Raw genomic sequence first — 19,765 nt, forward strand, 5'->3', positions numbered from 1 at the left:
GGGAGTTGGTTGTGTGTGTGTGTGTGTGTGTGTGTGTGTGTGGCCCCACTTGATTCTGATAAGAGGCGGCTATGGGAAGCAAAGACTGAAGCCTCGGATAATGGAAAAGCTTATCTGATCGATGGACCAACAAGGAAGACTGAGCATGCAACATACACACACACACACACACACACACACACACACACACACACACACACACACACACACACACACACACACACACACGCATCCTCATTTATATTTACACACTTTCATCCTCCACCCACAAGTTCGGCCTGCACACGCGTGAAAATATCCCCTTCTCGGAATTCCAAGTAGGGAGGCAACCATAGCAACCGTTCATTGACCCAAATCACCATGGCAACAGGCATCGGCATTACTCACGCCTTTTTTGAACTGACCAATTTCCTCTTTGTCTGACATGATTGTTCTTGAGCATCTCCTCGCCACTCCCTGTAGCTTGCATTTATATTCAGGTACAAAATGTGCGTTTTAATCCAGTGACAGGATGGCTCTTACGGGCAGGTTTGCATCACATCGCTTCCTTCTTTTTATTGTTACTTTTCGGAAAATCCTAAATCATTTTAATATCGCAACGGGATACAAATACCGTATATTTAAACGAATGCTTAAAATAATTGTAAAAATGAATCTCCAGTCTGCAGCCATCCAAGTCTCGGCATACATACAGCGTTTGCTTTAAAAATCACTCACCCGTAGCCTAATTGCTTTGTTTGCTGATATTTGGAATGGTGTGAGCAGGTGGTTTTCAGGGTGGGGTAAGTAACAAGATCCCATCCCTCATTTCTTTGTTCTGCCATCATGGGCAACATTGTGACGCTCCGTTAAAAGGCACTCTAAAAAATTAGTCAGATGAAACGTCAGTCTTTAATATTGAACACCGGATTTCTAAAGCACATTTAATTCTTGGTGTGCGCATCGTCTCGTGCGCACGTGTTAAGGCTGCAGACACAGCGGGTTTGTGAGCACACGTGTGAGTCTGTCTACGAGATGACAATGAAACAGAACAGGAAACTCATTTGTGCATTTAATTGGACAATTTGTGAGGTCGGCGCACAATCGCCACACCATTAAAGAGCACACAAAACGAGCTCAGTCTCCATCAAAAGAGCCTTGAAATAAAGGATCCTCACATTTGAAACACACACCCGCCCAAACACGCTGCCTTTTTACACCAATTGCGAGTTAAGGCAAACACTGGTATCTTATGCGAGGCTTACAAAGATGCCTTCACTGCTCCCCCTGCCCCGCCCCCACCCCCCAACCCTTCCTCCAAACACACAACAAGCATCACAGTCTTTCCAAGGAAAAACATTTAACTGTTCTGACATCTGAGGATGATACTTGTGCGTCATGTGATTTTAATACAACTCATGATGGGCGAGACTGGTGATCCACGAGGACCTCCAAAGTCCATGCATTATCGATATTGCTAGCCGAGAATGAATAAATACACATTTCAATATGGTGTGGGCGCGGGAAAAAAAATTACATTATTTTTGAAGGTGCTATTTAGGAGGTTGACCTCCGCAAGAATAAATTCAAGTAACTTTTGTGGGAATGCTCGGTCATTATACGTGCCTAAAAATGGCATTGAAATGACCAGATCAATCAGATTAAAAAAAGATTTGAATCATCGCTTCACTTTCAACCTTTGAAACGAACGCACTGAAAAGTGGGAAAAAAAAATTACATTATTTTTGAAAGTGCTATTTAAATCATTGCTTCACTTTCAACCTTTGAAACGAACGCACTGAAACATATGACCAGTCAATGGGTAATTTATGAACGCCTTGAATGATGCGGTGACAGGATAGAACAAAAGAATCACCGCAAACACAGAGTTAAGTGAGAAGATGGCCCCTCTGCTGTTCCCTGTTGGACTTTCTATGAACTCAATGCATGTATAAATATTTCTGGCAGAGAACATCAGGGATGTGGAAACGTCATTATATCATTCCAGAGAACAGGCCGGCAGGAAGCGTGCTGGAAGGCCTCGGAGCGTGAAGCGGGCAGAAATGATCTCTCTCGAACATAATCTGATGGCATCTCAAACCAGGTGGCACTTCCTTTTGTTGGAAAGTGCAACATTTGGCTTGTTTTTTTGTGCCAGGACACGAGGGCAACGGTTTAACCGGGGAAAAGCCCTACGTTGACTTCCATTATCTGTGCTGTCAACACGTGAGTCAGAAAAAAGACACCGGGGAGTCATGAAATGACAGTAAAAATGATCTGAACAACAAAACGCTCCAAAGTGCATCCAAGCATGCGTCCTTCACTTCCAGATGTTTCCCAAATGTGCGGTAACGGAACCATGTAGTGCGTTTATGTTGAAATAACAACATCAATATTATTTTGATGGGATACTGGGAAACGAATGTATCATTGCAACGGTAAACCACAATCCCCTACTTCAGTCAGCTACACGATTGGTGGACCAACTAGGACATGTTGCATTAGTGCCAGCGTCTGTGCTCACCGTACCTTGACACGCACCAAAACACTCAACCGTCTAACGATTAGCGCAGGAAAATGGATCTCGACTAGTGACTGGCACAAAAATCAACGATTCAATTGCTTCTTTTGAATTTTGTGTGGCTTTTGTTGATTTACTGGATCATCACGATAAGTTAAAGCCAAGTTAGGCCACCAGCAATCTTCAGTTGTCCGCCAACAAAGCAGTTGTGCTGACAGTGGCGTCAAACAGAAGTTTAGAGCATTGATTTTGTTTCCTATAACTTTATATGGCTTGTACAGAGAATAACATCGCCGCACCGCCTGAAGTCTTTCAGTCTGTTATTCTATTGTACTGCTTCCCCTTGTTCTTGAGCACAGTATAGCATCTTATGTTTTATGCAAATCCATCCATTTTTCTACCCCGCTTGTTTGTACCGACTTTGGTGAGAGGCAGGGTACAGTCTGTACAGTCATCAGTCAAACGCAGGGAACATATAGACGAACAGCTATTCATAGTTTTTTTGAAGTCTTTCAGTCTGTTATTCTATTGTACTGCAGAACAGGAAGAACATGCAGGCCAACATGCTAACCGCTGTTCACCATGCTACCGTTGAACACATTTAGTATACAGTCTACTGTAAGATGACACACAATATTCTTAGAATAAATAGTGGACTGACAGTTCCTATCCAACAAAAATTTTTGAACCAAGGCTGCAAATGGCTGACAAGCAGTCCATGGTGAACCCCGCCTCACGCCCAAAGTAAGCTAGGTTAGGCACCCGCTCATCGGCGACCCTGATGACAAGCGCCCTCTAGAAAATGGCCGACTGACTACAAAGAAAGATTTGCCAATTCGTTGAATGTGAATTTCCCCATGATATACCCATGACATTTTCCCAAATGCACATTGCTAGTTTCAACCAGTTTGGATGTCACAGCTGTGGCCCGGGCGCAGCAGAAACTTCTGACGTTCAACCACAACGAGCTCAAGGGCTTGATCATGTTGGGTCACGCTGCACTCACACACCCAGAGGAATGTGTGGCTCCACATCCTCGCTCACCACACACTGTAAACGACTGCCCACGTCTCTGTTAAGAGGAAATATGAAAAAAACGAACGATACTATGAATGTGACTCTGAGAGACCGGAGTCGAAACACAGAGATCAAGACCATGGCCGCATTTAGGAAAGCTGTGGGACAACCTGAGAAAAAAAAAAAAAAAAAAAAAAAAAAACACACTGGAAAAAAAAGATGCCATGAGATATCTGTACTGTCCATTAAATATATAATTAAGCATCATTAATCATGTGATAAAGCAGTTGGGGAGAAATGGAGTGCACTTCTTGATTGCAGGCGTCAGAGTTGCCGTTGATTCGGCACAACCAGTTGCCGGTCAAAGAAGAAGAGCATGACGTCATCTACGTCAAGTTGAGACCAGTACTGTGGGACACCCCCCCCCCAGACAGTGTTATTCAGCCTTTGACATTTGGACATCCTCATGAAAAAAATTAAATAAAATAAAATAAAAAAATAGAAATCGGTCAAGTTAATTTTCTCCATGGTCAAGGAAATGTTATCAAAACCACAAAAAATAATTTAAAATGTGATGGGATAGGCTCCAGCACGCCCGCGACCCTTGTGAGGATATTAAAGCGGTTTGGAAAATGGATGGATGGTTGCATCTGAGATCAAAAACACTCCCAAAAAAATTAGTCTACATTTGTATCTCCTCCTGAAATGTTTAAGTACAACTCATATACCAAAAAAACTGTCTGATGGAGTAGAGTGCTTTAGAAAATGTACTTGAACACTAGCTGAATGTCAAAGGCCCACCTCTTTAACCTTCACTGGCCCCGCCCACTGAGCATGAGTCCAAATGCACACTGACGCAGGCGGCATAGAGAATCGAAGAGGAAGGAGAAGACCCCCTGTGGCGTGTACTGTACGCTCCCGTTCCCAGCCATAATTCACTTCTGTGCTCTTCGCGTCCATCCCGCCTACAGCCAGCTGACGTTATCTTATCGCAAGAGCCGTGGGCTGTGTTTGGCTGGGATGGAACCTCACAAGAAGACAAACAAGTCCAGACATTGACAGAAAAATCAAAGGAGTAGCCTGTAACAACAAAATGTATCAAGTTTTAGGCATCAATCATCACTTCTTTTAACAAATGGGAAATAAGATTTGAGAGTGCTGATATGATATAATGACTGGCCACATCATTAGGTACACATTCACAGTCTAATGAGCTGTACGAAAAAATAAAAAATATTTTAAAAAAATAGTCTATGCCATGATAATAATGATCAGTTGTGATGAACAATGTGAGAGATGTATTCATCAAACCATTTTTATTGTTGGGGTTGTAGTTTACAGTGGTGTAAAACTGTATATTCTTGCCAATGTGGAGACCTCAGTCCTGCGTCTTTTTCCTATTAGATTTTTTTTTTTCCGTTCCACACAAAATGTTCACACCACACAGTGTTGATGCCAAATTGATGACCAAACCATCTCTGTATTACACCCCCGCATGCCCTCAGGAGAAAGCCAGGGAAGAGAAAATAGAACTCCGAAAGCTGCCTGTACAGAAAAAGAAAACCAAAACGTCACAGCTGTCAGCTGGATCACTGAGTGGTGGTGATCAAGTGCAGGAGTTTGGATTCACGCCACCACTGCAAAGCATCAGTTCGTCCCCATAATGCTAACCTACAGGAAGGACAAGATTCTCATTTTACACAACTGTCTATAGGGACAATACAAGGAGTTACCCAGTCCTTATCCCATTTCATTGCTAAAACGTCCCATTTCATGTTTGTGAGCCTTAGTATAACAAAAAGGAAAACTTGCAGTTTTATGTGTTGTATGCTTTTAGAATCAAGTATTCAACCACAATTATCCCCAAATAAATAAAAGTAAAAATGTACTTTCATGATCGAAAATGTACAAGTGAGTTGCAGGTTTCATTTTTGTCCATTGGGGTTTGCCATTTCACACAGTTCACTGTAGTATCAGTGACTTTTTAGTGTGCGTGGCTTGAAAAGGCAAGGTGAGTGACATGGGTGTCAGAGAAGGACTGTGTAGGTTGGCTAATTATTAACTGGCTAACCTGTTAGCTAGTCTGCGCGGTAAGTGACTCGTCATGAGAAGTAGGCATCGGCAGCTCGTGAATGAATGTGCTAATTGTGTGTTTGTTTTCTTGCCGTTTTCTGATATAGCAATTGAAATTGCACAGACAGCGGTGTCGATTTTTCGACATTTCGTCGATACTTTCGAACTAGCTATGGTAGGCTACATCAACTTAGCTAACATGGATATCCTATCGTCTGCATTGGCGATTGTAGACAGCCAGATGTGGTACATTTTTGACTTTATCTTTTTTTAAAGTGTGAAATGACATCAAAATTTGGGCTCCAGATGTGGCACATTTTTGACTTCATCTTTTTTTTAAAGTGTGAAATGACATCAAAATTTGGGCATTTCCTGTACTTTCCAGACTTTTTCCTCCTGCCTACATCATGCCAACTTATTTCTTCACGGAGTGATGCTTGTGTCGCATGACTTGCCGATGCCGTGGGCATAATCTGAATGAAAATGGGAGCAGCCGCTTCAATGGCTGGTTTATTCGTCACAAAACTGAGTTTAAAGTGGAAATGACGCATTTCCTCTTCCATTAAAACAGTTTATATGATGAATGAGGATATATTTAAGGGGTCACCTGATAAATGTTCGACTGATAGTTTAAAAAAAAAAACTACGCTACAAACACATCTCCTTATCTTGTGAGTGTGTCGTGAGGAAGGAAATGGAATCTGCTGAAGGGGCCACACAGAATGGCTGCACACAAAGCACACAAATCTTGTCCGCATAAACATTTACACTAAAACAGCAGTTCGCATTGCCTCTTTGAATGGAGGATGTTCCATTTGATTTGCCAATTCATCCCGAGCAAAGTACCTCCCGTGACACCGCGGATAAGGTTTTGCGGTCGTTGAGAAGATCCTTTTACAGCTGAAGACAAAGAATAGATTTTCACTTCTTCGGACAGAACTCATGTCCATTTGAGTTTCAGAATGCCATCAGGATTCATGAACAGACTGTAAGAAGTGGGACACCTGGCCCATATTCAGATGGAGCGTTAATAATTCCTTCATAACTCCTAAATGGCAGAGAAAATGGATTCTCGTCAAATAGCATAACCAATACGGTAACGCATAACGTTTCTGATATATTCTGAGAAATTATGCAGTTGTAACTGTCTCGTTTTGTGGGATGTGCGGAATCCGATTCCCCCCAAAAAATGGTTAGGAGATTATTGTGCATGAAAAGTCTGAATCAGCTTACATTTGGCATCGATCTCGACAACATTTTCAAATCATGTTTGCCCCCCAAAGCCTTGAAAAAAATCCTGTCTTGGCGCACTCTTTGCTGTCTGTTTTTGTTTCGACGGAGAGGGATCAGCTGTTCTAACAGATGACACTATGTCACCATAAACGGACCAACAACATTCCAACTGTTTTGTTTAATTGCAGCAAACGACACGTGGTGGAATCTTCAAATTCCATTGTCAACCAGAGCAAGTTGAAAAGAGGCGAGCATTCATTCAACGGCACAACTGCAAGTTGTGTGATCAAAATCTCAAACTAACTTGCAAAATAAACAAAAAGAGAATTTCAAATGTGACTTTATTCCTCTCCTACAAGTCGATGCAATCACTATCTCAGCTGTGAGCTACAATGCTCTTTGCTCCAAAGTCAACTTCCGGCGGCGGTCGCCGTGAAATTTTGTGCTTCTTTCACCCAGACGTGGATCTTAATCTCCCTTCTTCTGCACCCCAGAATCTCTCCGACACAACCTTTTCGTTCATCCGGCTGCATCTGGCCAGTCCAATGGGATCTACGCATTCACTCATTGGGTTTCCCGCCATGACTCTGCATGCACATTCCAATGCAGTAGGATAATACTTCCCTTCCTACACCCAAGACAAACTGTCCATTACTGATCAGCGACTGGGCCTCAGCTGTTCTGATTTTTTTTTTTTCCCCACGCTTGGATAGGATTGGAGATCCATCCAACAAATGGAAAGAGGCACCCTCCCAGCCCGTACGAAAAAAGTGCACGTGCGTGAGATTGCAGGGGGTTGGGGGGGTCGAGGGAAAGGTTATGGATCCAAGAAAAGTGTGTGACTGCTGACAAGGCATATGGGAATGTTTTCATTTGGTTACAAGGAATTCCGCGGAGATCTGAGGCAAGGGCGCAAGCTGGAGAATGTAGAAAAAAAAAAGAAAAGGGCCGTGACGAGGGAATCCATCCGTTTCTGAGAGCAAAATTAGCGTCTGTCTTGTTTGGAAGATTGGATTCTCAATCACACGTGTGGTTTTCGGCGCCATAATGTTTTTTGGAACAGTGAGGTTCAGGGCTGATGCGACGCATGATCAATGATGACACACCGAGGAACGACCGGGAAATCAAAACCTCTTAAATAAGCAAGGGAGGAACATGTTTCACTGAAAATAATGTTAGTCAGCTTCCAAAATGCTTTGCTTTTACCAAACACAGCAGTCCACATCGGCGGAGGGAGAGAAACCGAATCGATGACTAGAATACAAAAAAAGAGCAATAAAAATAGAAATAGAGATGTGAAGAAAGCCGCAGACTTCCGAACTAAACAGCAGAGCTCAAATAAATCTCGTGAATTCAATTCCAAATGTGAGGAGATCCACCGGATTCCAGATGTGAGACTTTTGTGAGCCAAAGTAAATCTCGCGGCCTCAACATCATTTCTGGACACGATCCACACCTGACCCTCCCTCAATAAGCCGTCTTCTTCGTCCGCACCAGCTGCATCCTCTTCTTGTCGCTGATGAACGCGTAACAAAAACACTCTCGGTATTAAACCCCGTGTACACAAGTTAAAGAGATCCAATATGAGAGCTGCAGCATATAAATCTGCCTGCTGAGATTTGATTGACAATGGATGTTTTGATTCTTGGGCAGAACGGTCATCGCGGCTTCCTCGCAGCAAGATGGTTGCCGGTTTGAATCTCAGCTCGGGCCTTTCTGTGTTTGCATGCGTTGGCTTGAAGCAATTTGTTTAAAAAAAAAAAAAAAAAGCACTACTCGTCTGCAACCAGCAGAGGCGCTGTTGCTTTCGTCTTATCTCGGTTGTGGTCTGAAGAAGAGGGTGAGGGTCCTCTGGTCCTGCGGGGGTCTTCTCCGGTTACTCCGGTTTCCTCCAACATTCCAAGAACTAAATCTAATTAACTTTTATTTTTTTCTATATAGAGTTTACATTCCTCAAATATAGATGTGCCATTTTGAAACTGCAATGACACGATCAGAACATAAGATCCACAAACCATTCCTGTTTAAAAAAAAAAACAACAACAAATGAGAATCAGACTCAGTAGTGGGCTGATCATGTACTCGGAGTTGCCTCGCCAATGGTCGCCTTTTTTCTGTTCCATTTGCACACCGGCATTCCCCTGCTTTTGTCACTGCAGTCTTCCTAATCTTGTAAAACATATATGAAAATGACTGACCCACTTTTGCCCTAATCGGACCACAACTTTCCGAGTTAAAAGGCTTCTTCTTCATTTCTCTTCGCTATACCTCCATTATGCCGCGTCACTTCCCTTTAACTGCGTTCATTTGTAACAGCCGACAGACACGTAGACAATCTAATCAAACACTGTGAGCATGACCGATGATGAATTTGCTTCACAGCAGGAAGGGGAGAGCAGGGCAAGTCAAAGTTAAAAAAAAACAAAAAAACAAGAGCATCTGTGTGAGTATGAAAGAGAAGATGACAAAAGAATGAGAGATGACTTCTGTCGCTTCTATTCAGGCAAGTCGGCCTGTCCTTTTTCAAAGGCAAGAAGAAAGAAGTAAATGACACCAGATGATTGCTACATTGAGAGCAGACAAACATCCACTTCAATCACACTAATGGGAGAGGCAGTGAATTTTCATCATCAAACAACACACACATGTGTGTATGCTTTTTTTGTTGTTGTTTGAAACCTCACGAAATGGGCTTCCAAATCCAAATTGACGCTGTGAGGGAGTTTGCATCAACTAGCCTCAAAAATATTCGGCGGACCAGCAAGAAGTCAAGGTTCTCTTTCTGGCAGAAAATTCTCTTTTATTTCGATTCGATTACATTTGGGATATACAATGTCCTACCTTTTTTTCTGTAGAGTTAGCTTGACTCGGCTAAACTTTTCAGACCAGGAAATGACCCCGTTTTAAAGATATCTCACACCTATATGACCTAGGTTGAGCTTTAAAGTGCCAAAAACAAACACGTTCTCAGTTTCCGCTGTTTTCTCAGCGTTCAACACGTGTACAAGCGTGTCAAGTCCTGAGAGCGTTTATTCACGCATGGCCTAACGTGTGACAGTCAGCGCCGAGGCCTGGACAACACAGATACATTCCACATATTGCACAGCGACTGGTGCCTGTCATTTAACGACTTCCCGGGGAGCGAGATCTCGACGCTGAATTTGGGAGTTCAGAGGTCAGATAGTGCCTGCAGCTTGAGTTGAAGAAAAAAAAAAAACCTGAAGAATCAGGTCATTCATGAGTCTGATAGCAACAAAAGATAAAACGACTGCAATAAAACAAACAGGAAAGGTTTGTAACATTTTTATATATATCATATATACAGTATGCATCAATGTAGGTGTATATGCTCAATAAAAATAACTTCATATCCCCCTGAAAGTCAACTGGTGGGTGCGAGGGCGACACTTGGTTGTCGAGCGTTCATGTCGTGTGTCAACTATCCAGTTGATTTAATCGGAGAGCGCGGTTTGCCGATAATCCTATTTTATATCGGGCTTCAACGCTAAGTCCCCGCAGAGGCACGTGCAGCCGAGTGGCAGGAAAGCTGCTTCATCGTGGGTGCAGCGAAAGTGTCCACGTGCTGGAAAGATGTCAAAGCTACCGTGTGTCCCACAGTTATGTAAAGACCCTGTATGGAAGAAAAATGTGCTCGGCCCACGCATCGCACAGGGATTTGTGCAATTGTGCATTCATATAGGCTTCATTTAAAGGCTCGTGTTCTGTGTCAAATGAAAGAGATGGTTAGCATTGCGCGGCCATCTCTCTATCCTTTTTCTGTACTAGAAATCTGGACTCAGTCCGGACTGACCGCCAGACACTAATGCGGTGGTTGTGATTCGTACGATATACAGCGTTTACACCGCATTCAGCAAATGTTGACATTAAAAAATAATAATCAATAAAAATCCATCAAACTGATGAGGCCATACATTGGTGTCCCGATGAGTAGCCAATGAAAAGATATTTCAAGAGCGCAGATCTCCTCTAAGACATATCGGGAAAAAAAAATTTAATCTATGCATGAAGTTGCGACAATCAAGAGCTTAAGGAAGTGATGACAACATGTAACACTTGTTACGGCTCTCGGTCTCAAAACGTAATAAAATTATATGACAGCAGAATGAATTAAATGTGTCTGAACTCTGAACGTGATCTGATTTTCAACTGATTTTTAACTTTAAATTGCTGGATCAAATACAGCTTCAACCTGGTTTGGTGCGGCAGCTCCCTTATTTACTGTACAGGTTAAATTTTGCTCTAATGAACAAACAAACGTGTAAGCTTTTTTTTTGTCTATCATAAAGAATAGGATGTGTTTACATTTTGAAACAAACTGTCTGACACCCTCACACTCAACGGCAATGTCTTCCCAAGATTACCTTTGCATCATTTTAAAAATCCAATAAAACCTTTTACAACGAATCCAACAAAAGTTGGGCAAACTTAAAAAAAAAAAAAAAAAAAAAAACATCTGTGAAGTTAAGTTGGAGATCTCAACAAATCTCTTGAAACATAATACCACCACTCAAGGATACCGGAGGGTGAAAAGTCGACAAACACAATGACAGCCATAACAAAGCCTCTCAAGACAAACAGTATTCAATACTCATTTATTTCCTGTCTAGAACGACTGAGCGGCTTCTGATGAGAATCAGCCTTCGATCTCAAAGTCCATCAGAAATCAGTGACAGCTTGCCTGCAGTATCACCACCTTCCCCTTTAAAAGAAGGGCAGCGCTGGAACACTCTATATTTAATAAGTCTCCATAAACCTAACTGATTATTCTTGCCAATGACAAAACCACGATAAATTGGAAGCCCGTATTTAAGAAAAAAAATACCCACCACGGAAATGCAACCCTGAAATGCAGTGCCGAAAGCACACCAAAGAGGCGAACGAGAAATGATGTTTTTCTTCCGTGACGCATCGGAAAAATGACCAAAAAAAAAAAAATCGGCAATGTAAATCTCAGTTATGGGGCAAAAGGGGGGGGGGGGTTCCTGCACTTGTGAAGAGAAGAGGCTTCTACCTTCGCATTGCACGGCCGGACACCGAGTATTGATGTGATCTGGTGAGAGGCGTTCTTGATATTTTTTACAAGCACTCGTGCCAATAAAAGGTTAAAAACGGTTCTTGGGATTGATTGCTAGTTGAAAAGTTACTTTTCTGAAAGGGAGGGAGCTTTGTTACTAGACACAGGAAAGCTCTTTTGGACCGAAAGGTGCTTGTTAATTGCAGATCTGAACTGATGACATGATTCCACAAGGGCGAAGACGACATTTAGTGCTCCAGAAAGTGAAAATGGAAGACAATAAAGTGCCCCTCCCTGCCCCCTCGTACACTTTATAGCTAAAAGTGTTTCCATTCTTCTGGGAAGACTTTCAACAAGAGTTGTGTCTGTGGATTTTTTTTTTTTTTTTGTGGTCGGGGGGTTCATTCATAACAGAAGAGCATTTGTGAGGTCAGAGCTTGATGGCCCACAATTCTTGTTCGGCCACACCAAAAGCGTTTGCAAGCTTGCTTTTACGGCCCCGCTTTGTGCACTGGGCCACTCGGGAAACTTGATTCTGTCATTTTTGCTGATGTGCGTCTTAAGACTTGTCAATGTAGTGATAGCCCAGAAAATTAAACATTCCCTCATCAACTATTATTTTTATATTATTCAACCCTTTTATGCACCCTGTAACCTGATACCATGATAAGATGTCCAATGTAGTAACCGCTGTCCCTAACAAGACTTGTCAACGTAGTGATAGCCCAGAAAATTAAACATTCACTCATCAAGTATTATTTTAATATTATTCAACCCTTTGATGCACCCTGTAACCTGATACCATGATAAGATGTCCAATGTAGTAACCGCTGTCCCTAAAAGGTTTAAATGGCCTGTAGAAATGCTCGAAAAATGTTCTGAAATAGAGGTGCAACAATTCCTTTATTAATCGACAACTAATCGATGAATTGGTAAGAGATATTAAATTCTCAAAATTTCAACCTGACGTGAGCAAATCTATGATATCTGTATTCCTTCATGAATGTGGACTGACTTATCTTTGTATTTGATCAAAATAAGACATTTGCAAATATCTATTTTTACTTTGGAGAATCACGATCAACATTTTTGTCAATTTCGTGACATGTTTCGGACATAATGAGTTGATGTGTGTGCATTTTCTGAAATGTCAATTTGAAATAATGTCCTGTTTTTGAACAAAGGGATAGAAATCTAAATCATTGATTAACCCCCCCCCAAAAAAAGACAGATGAATTCATTAGTAAAACAATTGTTAGTTGCCGCAGGCTTGTAGCTCAGCTTCCCACAAGTCACCCTCACCCTCTTCTTCAGAGCACAAGCGAGATAAGACGAAAGCAACAGCGCCTCTGCTGGTTGCAGCCAAGTAGTGCTTTTATTTTACACAAATTGCTTCAAGCCACGATTCATCAAAATTCAGTCGAGATCAGATTACACACAAAAAAAAAAGATGGAAGTAAGAACAAACAATATCAAATCAATCCACAAATTTATTGTGATCACAAAAGCGGCTACATCTAGTATAAATAAATTGCTTGACCTGGCTATACCTTCGAAAGAAAATCTACATCTCCGTCCCGCAAATCTGCAGAGATTACGGCCAAACGCATTAGTTGCTTCATTCATGGTGTTTTGCCAGATTTATAAGGCGAGCAATTCAGAGGAAAATGCAGAATTCTTAAGCGGAGCTATGCATTGTCAAATCATCTTTCAACTTAAGCCATATATGTACAGTCGGACACGTCCAGGATAATTCGAGGTCAACAGTTATTGGGGTTTTGCTGTCACAGCACATCCTAGCCGGTGGTTGAACTTAATGTGAGTGCTCTGGAATCCTTCTTCATGTTTGCTGATGTCTATTTCCAGCGAGGTTCTAAGGGTCAATGGGGGGGATTTGAAAGCGTTTTTTTTCCCCAAATACTTTTGAGCAGCAAGGACATTGTGTGAAAAGACAACTTCATTCTGCTGTCACTTCATCACGTTACACTTTCCAGACTCCGGCACACTGCTGGGAGACAAGTTTCCCACCTCTCATTTCGGAGGGCTGCATTTTCATCTTTCAGGCGGCATTTTCTCAGACAGGTGAGGACACGATACGCAGAATTAAAAACCATGACGCAAGGAAGTAATCCAGACACTTATGCAAAAAGCACGGCGCCAGACAGATATCCAGAGCATCGAGGGGACACTTTAATGCGTCAATAAATAGACACCAGATTTTTAAAGTCAAGTCAGGGAGCCAGATCTGAGATGGCAGCGCAGCACTTTCAAAATCTTTGAAGTAAATCATGAAGCCCCTTAATTGATTTATTCATGTTTGAGGCTCTAACGATTTTCCACAAACGTGATTTTGGTCAATTTTGTTCCATATTCTCCATTACAAGTGCCAAAGCTATCACACTTCTATGATCACAAAAACGTTTTTCCTTGAACCATTTCCTGTGAATTTAACCCTTTCATGCACCCTGTAATCTGATAGCATGATAAGAATTCCACTGTAGTAACCGCTGTCCCTGAAAGGGTTCGTAAAAATGATGACAGCGAGAATATTAATACTTTTTTTTTTTTAATTAAACCAAAAAAAAAAAAGATTGTGTTTCACCTTAGAGGTTTTACTCACTACTGAAGTCAGCATCTCTTCTCCTTCTTACAAAATAAGGAAACATGTATCATCCTGCCGCAATCCAGCATTCACATAAAAAATAAAATAAAAATTAATTCAGTCAGTGGATTTCCAATAGCAAATAAAGCGCATTTGGGAAAAAAAAAAAAATCACATGAATTTCAAAACGATAAGAAACCAAATGTATTTCAATAATCCGCAGGTTTAAAAAAATATGCTGCTTCCTTCTTGTGTTTACACTTTCAACCTTTAAGCACCCTGTGCTGGCTTTTTAAATAAATATGCCCAGACAGAATCTGACCGCTCATCCTTTTATTTTTTTTTTCTTGCAAGTAACCATAGCAACCGCTCAAGACGAGGCAGAAAGAAACCCTTGGGGAACAACAGCGTCATCTTCCACGCCTGCTCCGCTTTGAGAAACACAAGAAACCCCTTCTGCGCAAAAATACCCTTCTGTGCTTGAATTTGTGATAACGATGCCTTGGCTGAGCCGCATTCAACCTGGCTTGAACGTGCGGCTTAGCCTGCGGAGATGAGATGCTGATATTATCAGCCATCGAGCAGGTTGAACGACATTCACCAGCAGGTTCAAAGGTAAAGAAATGAAATTTGTGTGCGCTCCTCTTAAATAAAAGGCTCGCGCAGCTATTGCCTATGGAACCTTTGTACTGTAAAAATGATTTTGTAATTCTGCAAGAACAGCTATTGCCTATGGAACCTCAGTTTTGTACTGTAAAAATGATTTTGTAATTCTGCAAGACTTTGTCCTCAATCTAATTGAGGTTTTCAACGCTGCAGGGTGGGTGGGGGGTGAAGAGGAAGCAGACTGGTGTGTTGGGTTCTTTTACCACGCAGCTGTGTACACGCCGACCTGAGATAAATATTACGTGAGGCCATTTTTCATTTTTACAAGACAGCTCGAAAACACGGACTTGAAGCGTGTGGCATGTGGAGTTTTGTTAAGGCAGACTGTCTGTCAGCGTCAGGAGCTAAATACCAATCCTACACAAAGCTCCGGTTCTGTGAAAAACAAATCAATCTGAAAACATTGACAGATGTATACGATGTAGGCTTGATTACAGAATTATCTTGCGTGCCTCTCTCAGTGCAACCCTACATATTGACATTGAATTATTGACCAGCCCGAAGATTTTCTATACACCCCCCACTTGTCTAAATACGGTATTCTGATTAATATTGCGTTGGTGGAATATGAATCAAGCAGAAAAATCGACCGGTTTTATCCATCTCAGGGGTCGACCATTTTGCCACTTGCGTTCGACTGAAAATGACATCACAGTGCCCAAGGGCTCAGTAGCTTGCGAACGTCACATGACCAAACCCAAGGTGACAGTCGTTACCTGAGCTCGTCGGCATTGCGATGTCATTTTCAGTCGACAGCAAGTGGGTGTGCAAGCCAAAATGGCCGCCCGAAATTACATTTGCGTGGCCAGCAGTTTGGTCAAAAGTGCCGTGATGCTTTCGAACTCCAATTCAAATTCAAAAATCTGAAATTTAAATGTGAAGTAGTATTCACCGTTCTGACCATTTCCTTTTTCGTTTCCTAACAGCCACTGTTCTGCCACGGCAGTGTTGGCGCAAACTCAGCATTTATACTTTGCCATGTACGGCAATCAGGGGGAAAAATTTAATACAATGCATCCTGATTTATACGAAAATGTTTTGGTGATGACGATGAAGAAACCCTTCATCAACAAATACCCTTAAAATTTGAAACTATTAGCAACAGTAACGCTGAATAAGGAATGAACCCAAACCTGCCCGTGCGATAAAAGCAGAAACAATGAGCCGGCCTCGAAGGAAACCGTTGACAACCCCTTTGTCCAACCACGCCGAGCAGGTGCACCAGCTTTATCCCCACACTGTTATGGTGAATGAACACAGCAGGTGAGTGCCGCACAGACAAGGCAGGACAACGGCACAAAGAGGTTGGAAGAAAAAAAAAACGAGGAGGACAATGAACAAAGAGATTTGTGTGACGGATGCTCAGCATACCATCAATCCTCTCCCATACACACGCAGTCATGCAAAAACAGAGAAGAAGTTGCACAAGTTAAGACCTGCTGGGAGTGGGTGTGAAGAAGCCGCTCGAGCATCGGGCGTGGGAGAACACACAGCAATGACTCTCAGGATGCTTTTGGAAAATGACACAACCACCACAGCCAAGAAGACGGCCAGTTCAATAAAGAGGGAAACGCCGCACGGCTTGAAACATTCCGACCTGCTTCAGTCACCTTCAATGATGAAGAGTGTCCTTTTGAATTGGATGAGCCCGACCTGATGCATGCGAGCATCATTTTATGGTTCCAACATGTTGAAACAGGATTTGAGAAATCCGAATGCACATCTTGGATCAAGTAATGGCGGAATGAATTTAATTCAAGCCAGCTGAATAGTCAATCCAGCAGAGGTCATACACAGCAGACAAAAAAAAAAAAGAAAAGCCCCGAACTGTTGGGACGATCTCATACCAATAGGAACAGCACAGTGAACGCGGCGTTTCACCAATGATTTGCTTGCCTCCTTTTGAGACGATCAATTTGCCACTTCAAAATTGAACCATGGGAAACTGTGAAAAACATGCCACATTGAAGGCATCATTCGGAATGAGACACACGTGACGTTCTCCTGAATTTACTTCTCAGCATGTGGATGTTGGACACGCTCATGTTTAATTACCGAGGGGTCTGTGGGGGGGCTAAATTTTAAATTTGCATGAGATCCAAACCGGGCCACTACAGTCAAGTGGAGACTGTGGAGAATAATCGCGCAGTGTCCAGAAATAAGGCACAGCAAAAGGAAAAACTAACGTGACAGATTGGGAACGACTGATACGGATGACTATTTTAGGCTGATGCCAATTCAGAGATGACAGAATAAAATTCTAAAAGCCGATTCATTAGCCAATTAATTAAAAAAATTAAAGTAAATTGAGGTCTTTATTTTTGGTCATTAAAGGGGAAGTCAATTTTTTTTAACAATCTTCACAGTAATATGTTCTATGCACTCCTATTTGTATAAAGACAATATTCAGATTCATAGCAGATGAATTTAGCATTAAAATCCACCCGTTATCATTCACATCACGGGGCGGCCATTTTGCCACTTGATGTCAACTGAAAATGACATCACACTGCCAAATGGCTCAGCTTGCGAACATCACATGGCCAAACCCAGAAATCAGGTGAGCTGTGATTGGTCGTTACTTGAGCTGTACATACCCCACAGATACGGTTTGGTGACTTATCCTTAAAACTTTTTTTTTTTTTTTTTTTAATGAAATCTTATGTGCAGTTTTGATAGGCTGTGACATCTGTGATGCTGTTCACAAGAGATTCAAATTTTGAATCAGAGCAAAACCAGCGGTTGACTGGCAGCCACTCGTCAAACACAGGTACGGTTTGGTGACTTATGCTTAAAACTTTTTATTTATGTTTTTTTTAACGAAATCTTATGTGCAGTTTTGATAGGCTGTGACATCTGTGACACTGTTCACAAGAGATTAAAATTTTGAATTACAGCAAAACCAGCGGTTGACTGGCAGCCACTCGTCAAAACTAGTTGCCCAACACTGCATGATGGGTCAGTTGGTTTCTGCCGCGTTGCTCCGTGTACGGCAGGCCGCAGGTTCCAGCTCCCTGCAACCTCCAATCGGATGGATGGATGTTTGAGGCACACGGTTATCCAGAGTCAGAGCATTGAGTTGCAACTGCACATTGTTGTCTCGCCACAACGTATCCATTACAAGTTGGGTGTAAACGACAGAGCAGCCATCATAATGACCAACGTTACATCATGACCTCATTTTTAACCAACACGGCATTCTGTTCTGTGTGTCATGGCGGAATTTTCCAAACAGCAGTCAGCATGGGAATATGGGAGAGTTTCATAGGGTGTTGCTCAAACACGTGCTCTTTCTCTGCCTCTTCGTTTGACCTTTCGTCCTCGCCATCCAGCAGAGTCTGCCGTGAGCTCGCTCACTCACTCACTTCTCGGATTGAGGTCGTCATCTGTTAAACTAAACTGAAGGGAAGCAACACATCGGCGACAGACGCTGACACCATGAAACTACTGGTACTTGTTCCTGCTGATTTGCATGAGACGCTTGCAAGCCAGGCAGGCACGTGGATGAAGTGCAGCCACCACGGCCCTCGCCCTCCCCCATTGGGTAGAAAAGGGGCCAAACATCTGGATGTATGCCCGGGAAACATGCTCTGTTCCCCGCAGAGGGCATTCTCACCTCCCTGCTGATTGCTTGGCCAGCCAGGACACATATGCAGCTGCAAGGACAACCACAATTCGCTCATGCTGAGGCACGAAAGGCCTTTTTCTCCCTCTCGCAGTCTCACACACACACGCTGTCTCACGAAGGCCACATAAATGAATGATCTCAACAAGACCTATCAATTAAGTCACTACATCGGCACCCTCGCTTATAGCAAATGGCTCCCGACTGGACTACGCATTGCATGTACATATGTCCCTTCTTTTTTCATACTGAACCAATGTTGCAATACACATTCGTAAATTACACACATACGGCATGCATTTTTAGTCAAGACCAGCATTCCCCTTTCTTTGAATGACATTTAGGAATGTATGATTTATCCACCCTGTTGATGCAAGCCAAGTCCAATCGGTTCTCGTCAGAAGGGGAAAAAAATCATGTGTAAAAGAAGGCGTGCCGTTTAGCGCAGCAGACGTACCTGAACCGGGGCGAATCCTTGATGCATTCTTCAAAGTCCACCGTCATTTTTGCGTCTTTGTCGAGTATTCCCACCTCAGTGCGCCAGTGTCATCGCCCGCGGCGGCTTGTCGCAGTGAACCGAGGGGATGGACGGTAGCTGGTCGTGTCCCTGACGCGCGGCAGTTCTTTCGGAGCCTCTTCCCGGTGGCAGCGTGACACCAAAAAGACAAGCCGAGTGCGCGATGACTAAATTACTACAACCAGAGAGGAGGAGGAGGAAGGCTGGAGGAAGGGAGGAGTGACCGTTGGAAAATCAAGTGGGAAGAGGAGAGCGCCGACTAGCGCTGAGATGCAGGAACTGCTCTCGACGAAGGCAACTCGAGTCGATGGGATCATTTCAGATTCTCAAAGGTTGCTTTGAATACTGCTAGTGGTAATCGAAAGAATCACTGAATTAAAAATACAAATAAGAATTCTAAATATTCAAAAGATCATCGTTTGTAGAAGTGGAAAAAGTGACAAGCCTATGGTGACAAAGGAGTGGATACATCTGCAGCACGATCGCGACCCTTGTGA

General features: G+C 42.6%; 1 protein-coding gene across 1 annotated transcript in view; it reads right to left on the bottom strand.

The window, feature by feature from the left end:
* Nucleotides 1–19,741, bottom strand: part of LOC109522527 (arf-GAP with coiled-coil, ANK repeat and PH domain-containing protein 3) — a 51,560-nt gene extending 31,819 nt beyond the window's left edge. Inside the window, exon 1 of the mRNA XM_019881177.1 lies at nucleotides 19,209–19,741. Coding sequence (XP_019736736.1) covers nucleotides 19,209–19,255 — 47 coding nt within the window. The 5' untranslated portion in view covers nucleotides 19,256–19,741. The remainder of the gene's footprint in view (nucleotides 1–19,208) is intronic.
* Between the last annotated feature and the right edge of the window lie 24 nt (nucleotides 19,742–19,765).

Source organism: Hippocampus comes, unplaced genomic scaffold (assembly GCF_001891065.2).
Source record: "Hippocampus comes isolate QL1 unplaced genomic scaffold, H_comes_QL1_v1.1 scaffold68, whole genome shotgun sequence".
Lineage (NCBI taxonomy): Eukaryota > Metazoa > Chordata > Actinopteri > Syngnathiformes > Syngnathidae > Hippocampus > Hippocampus comes.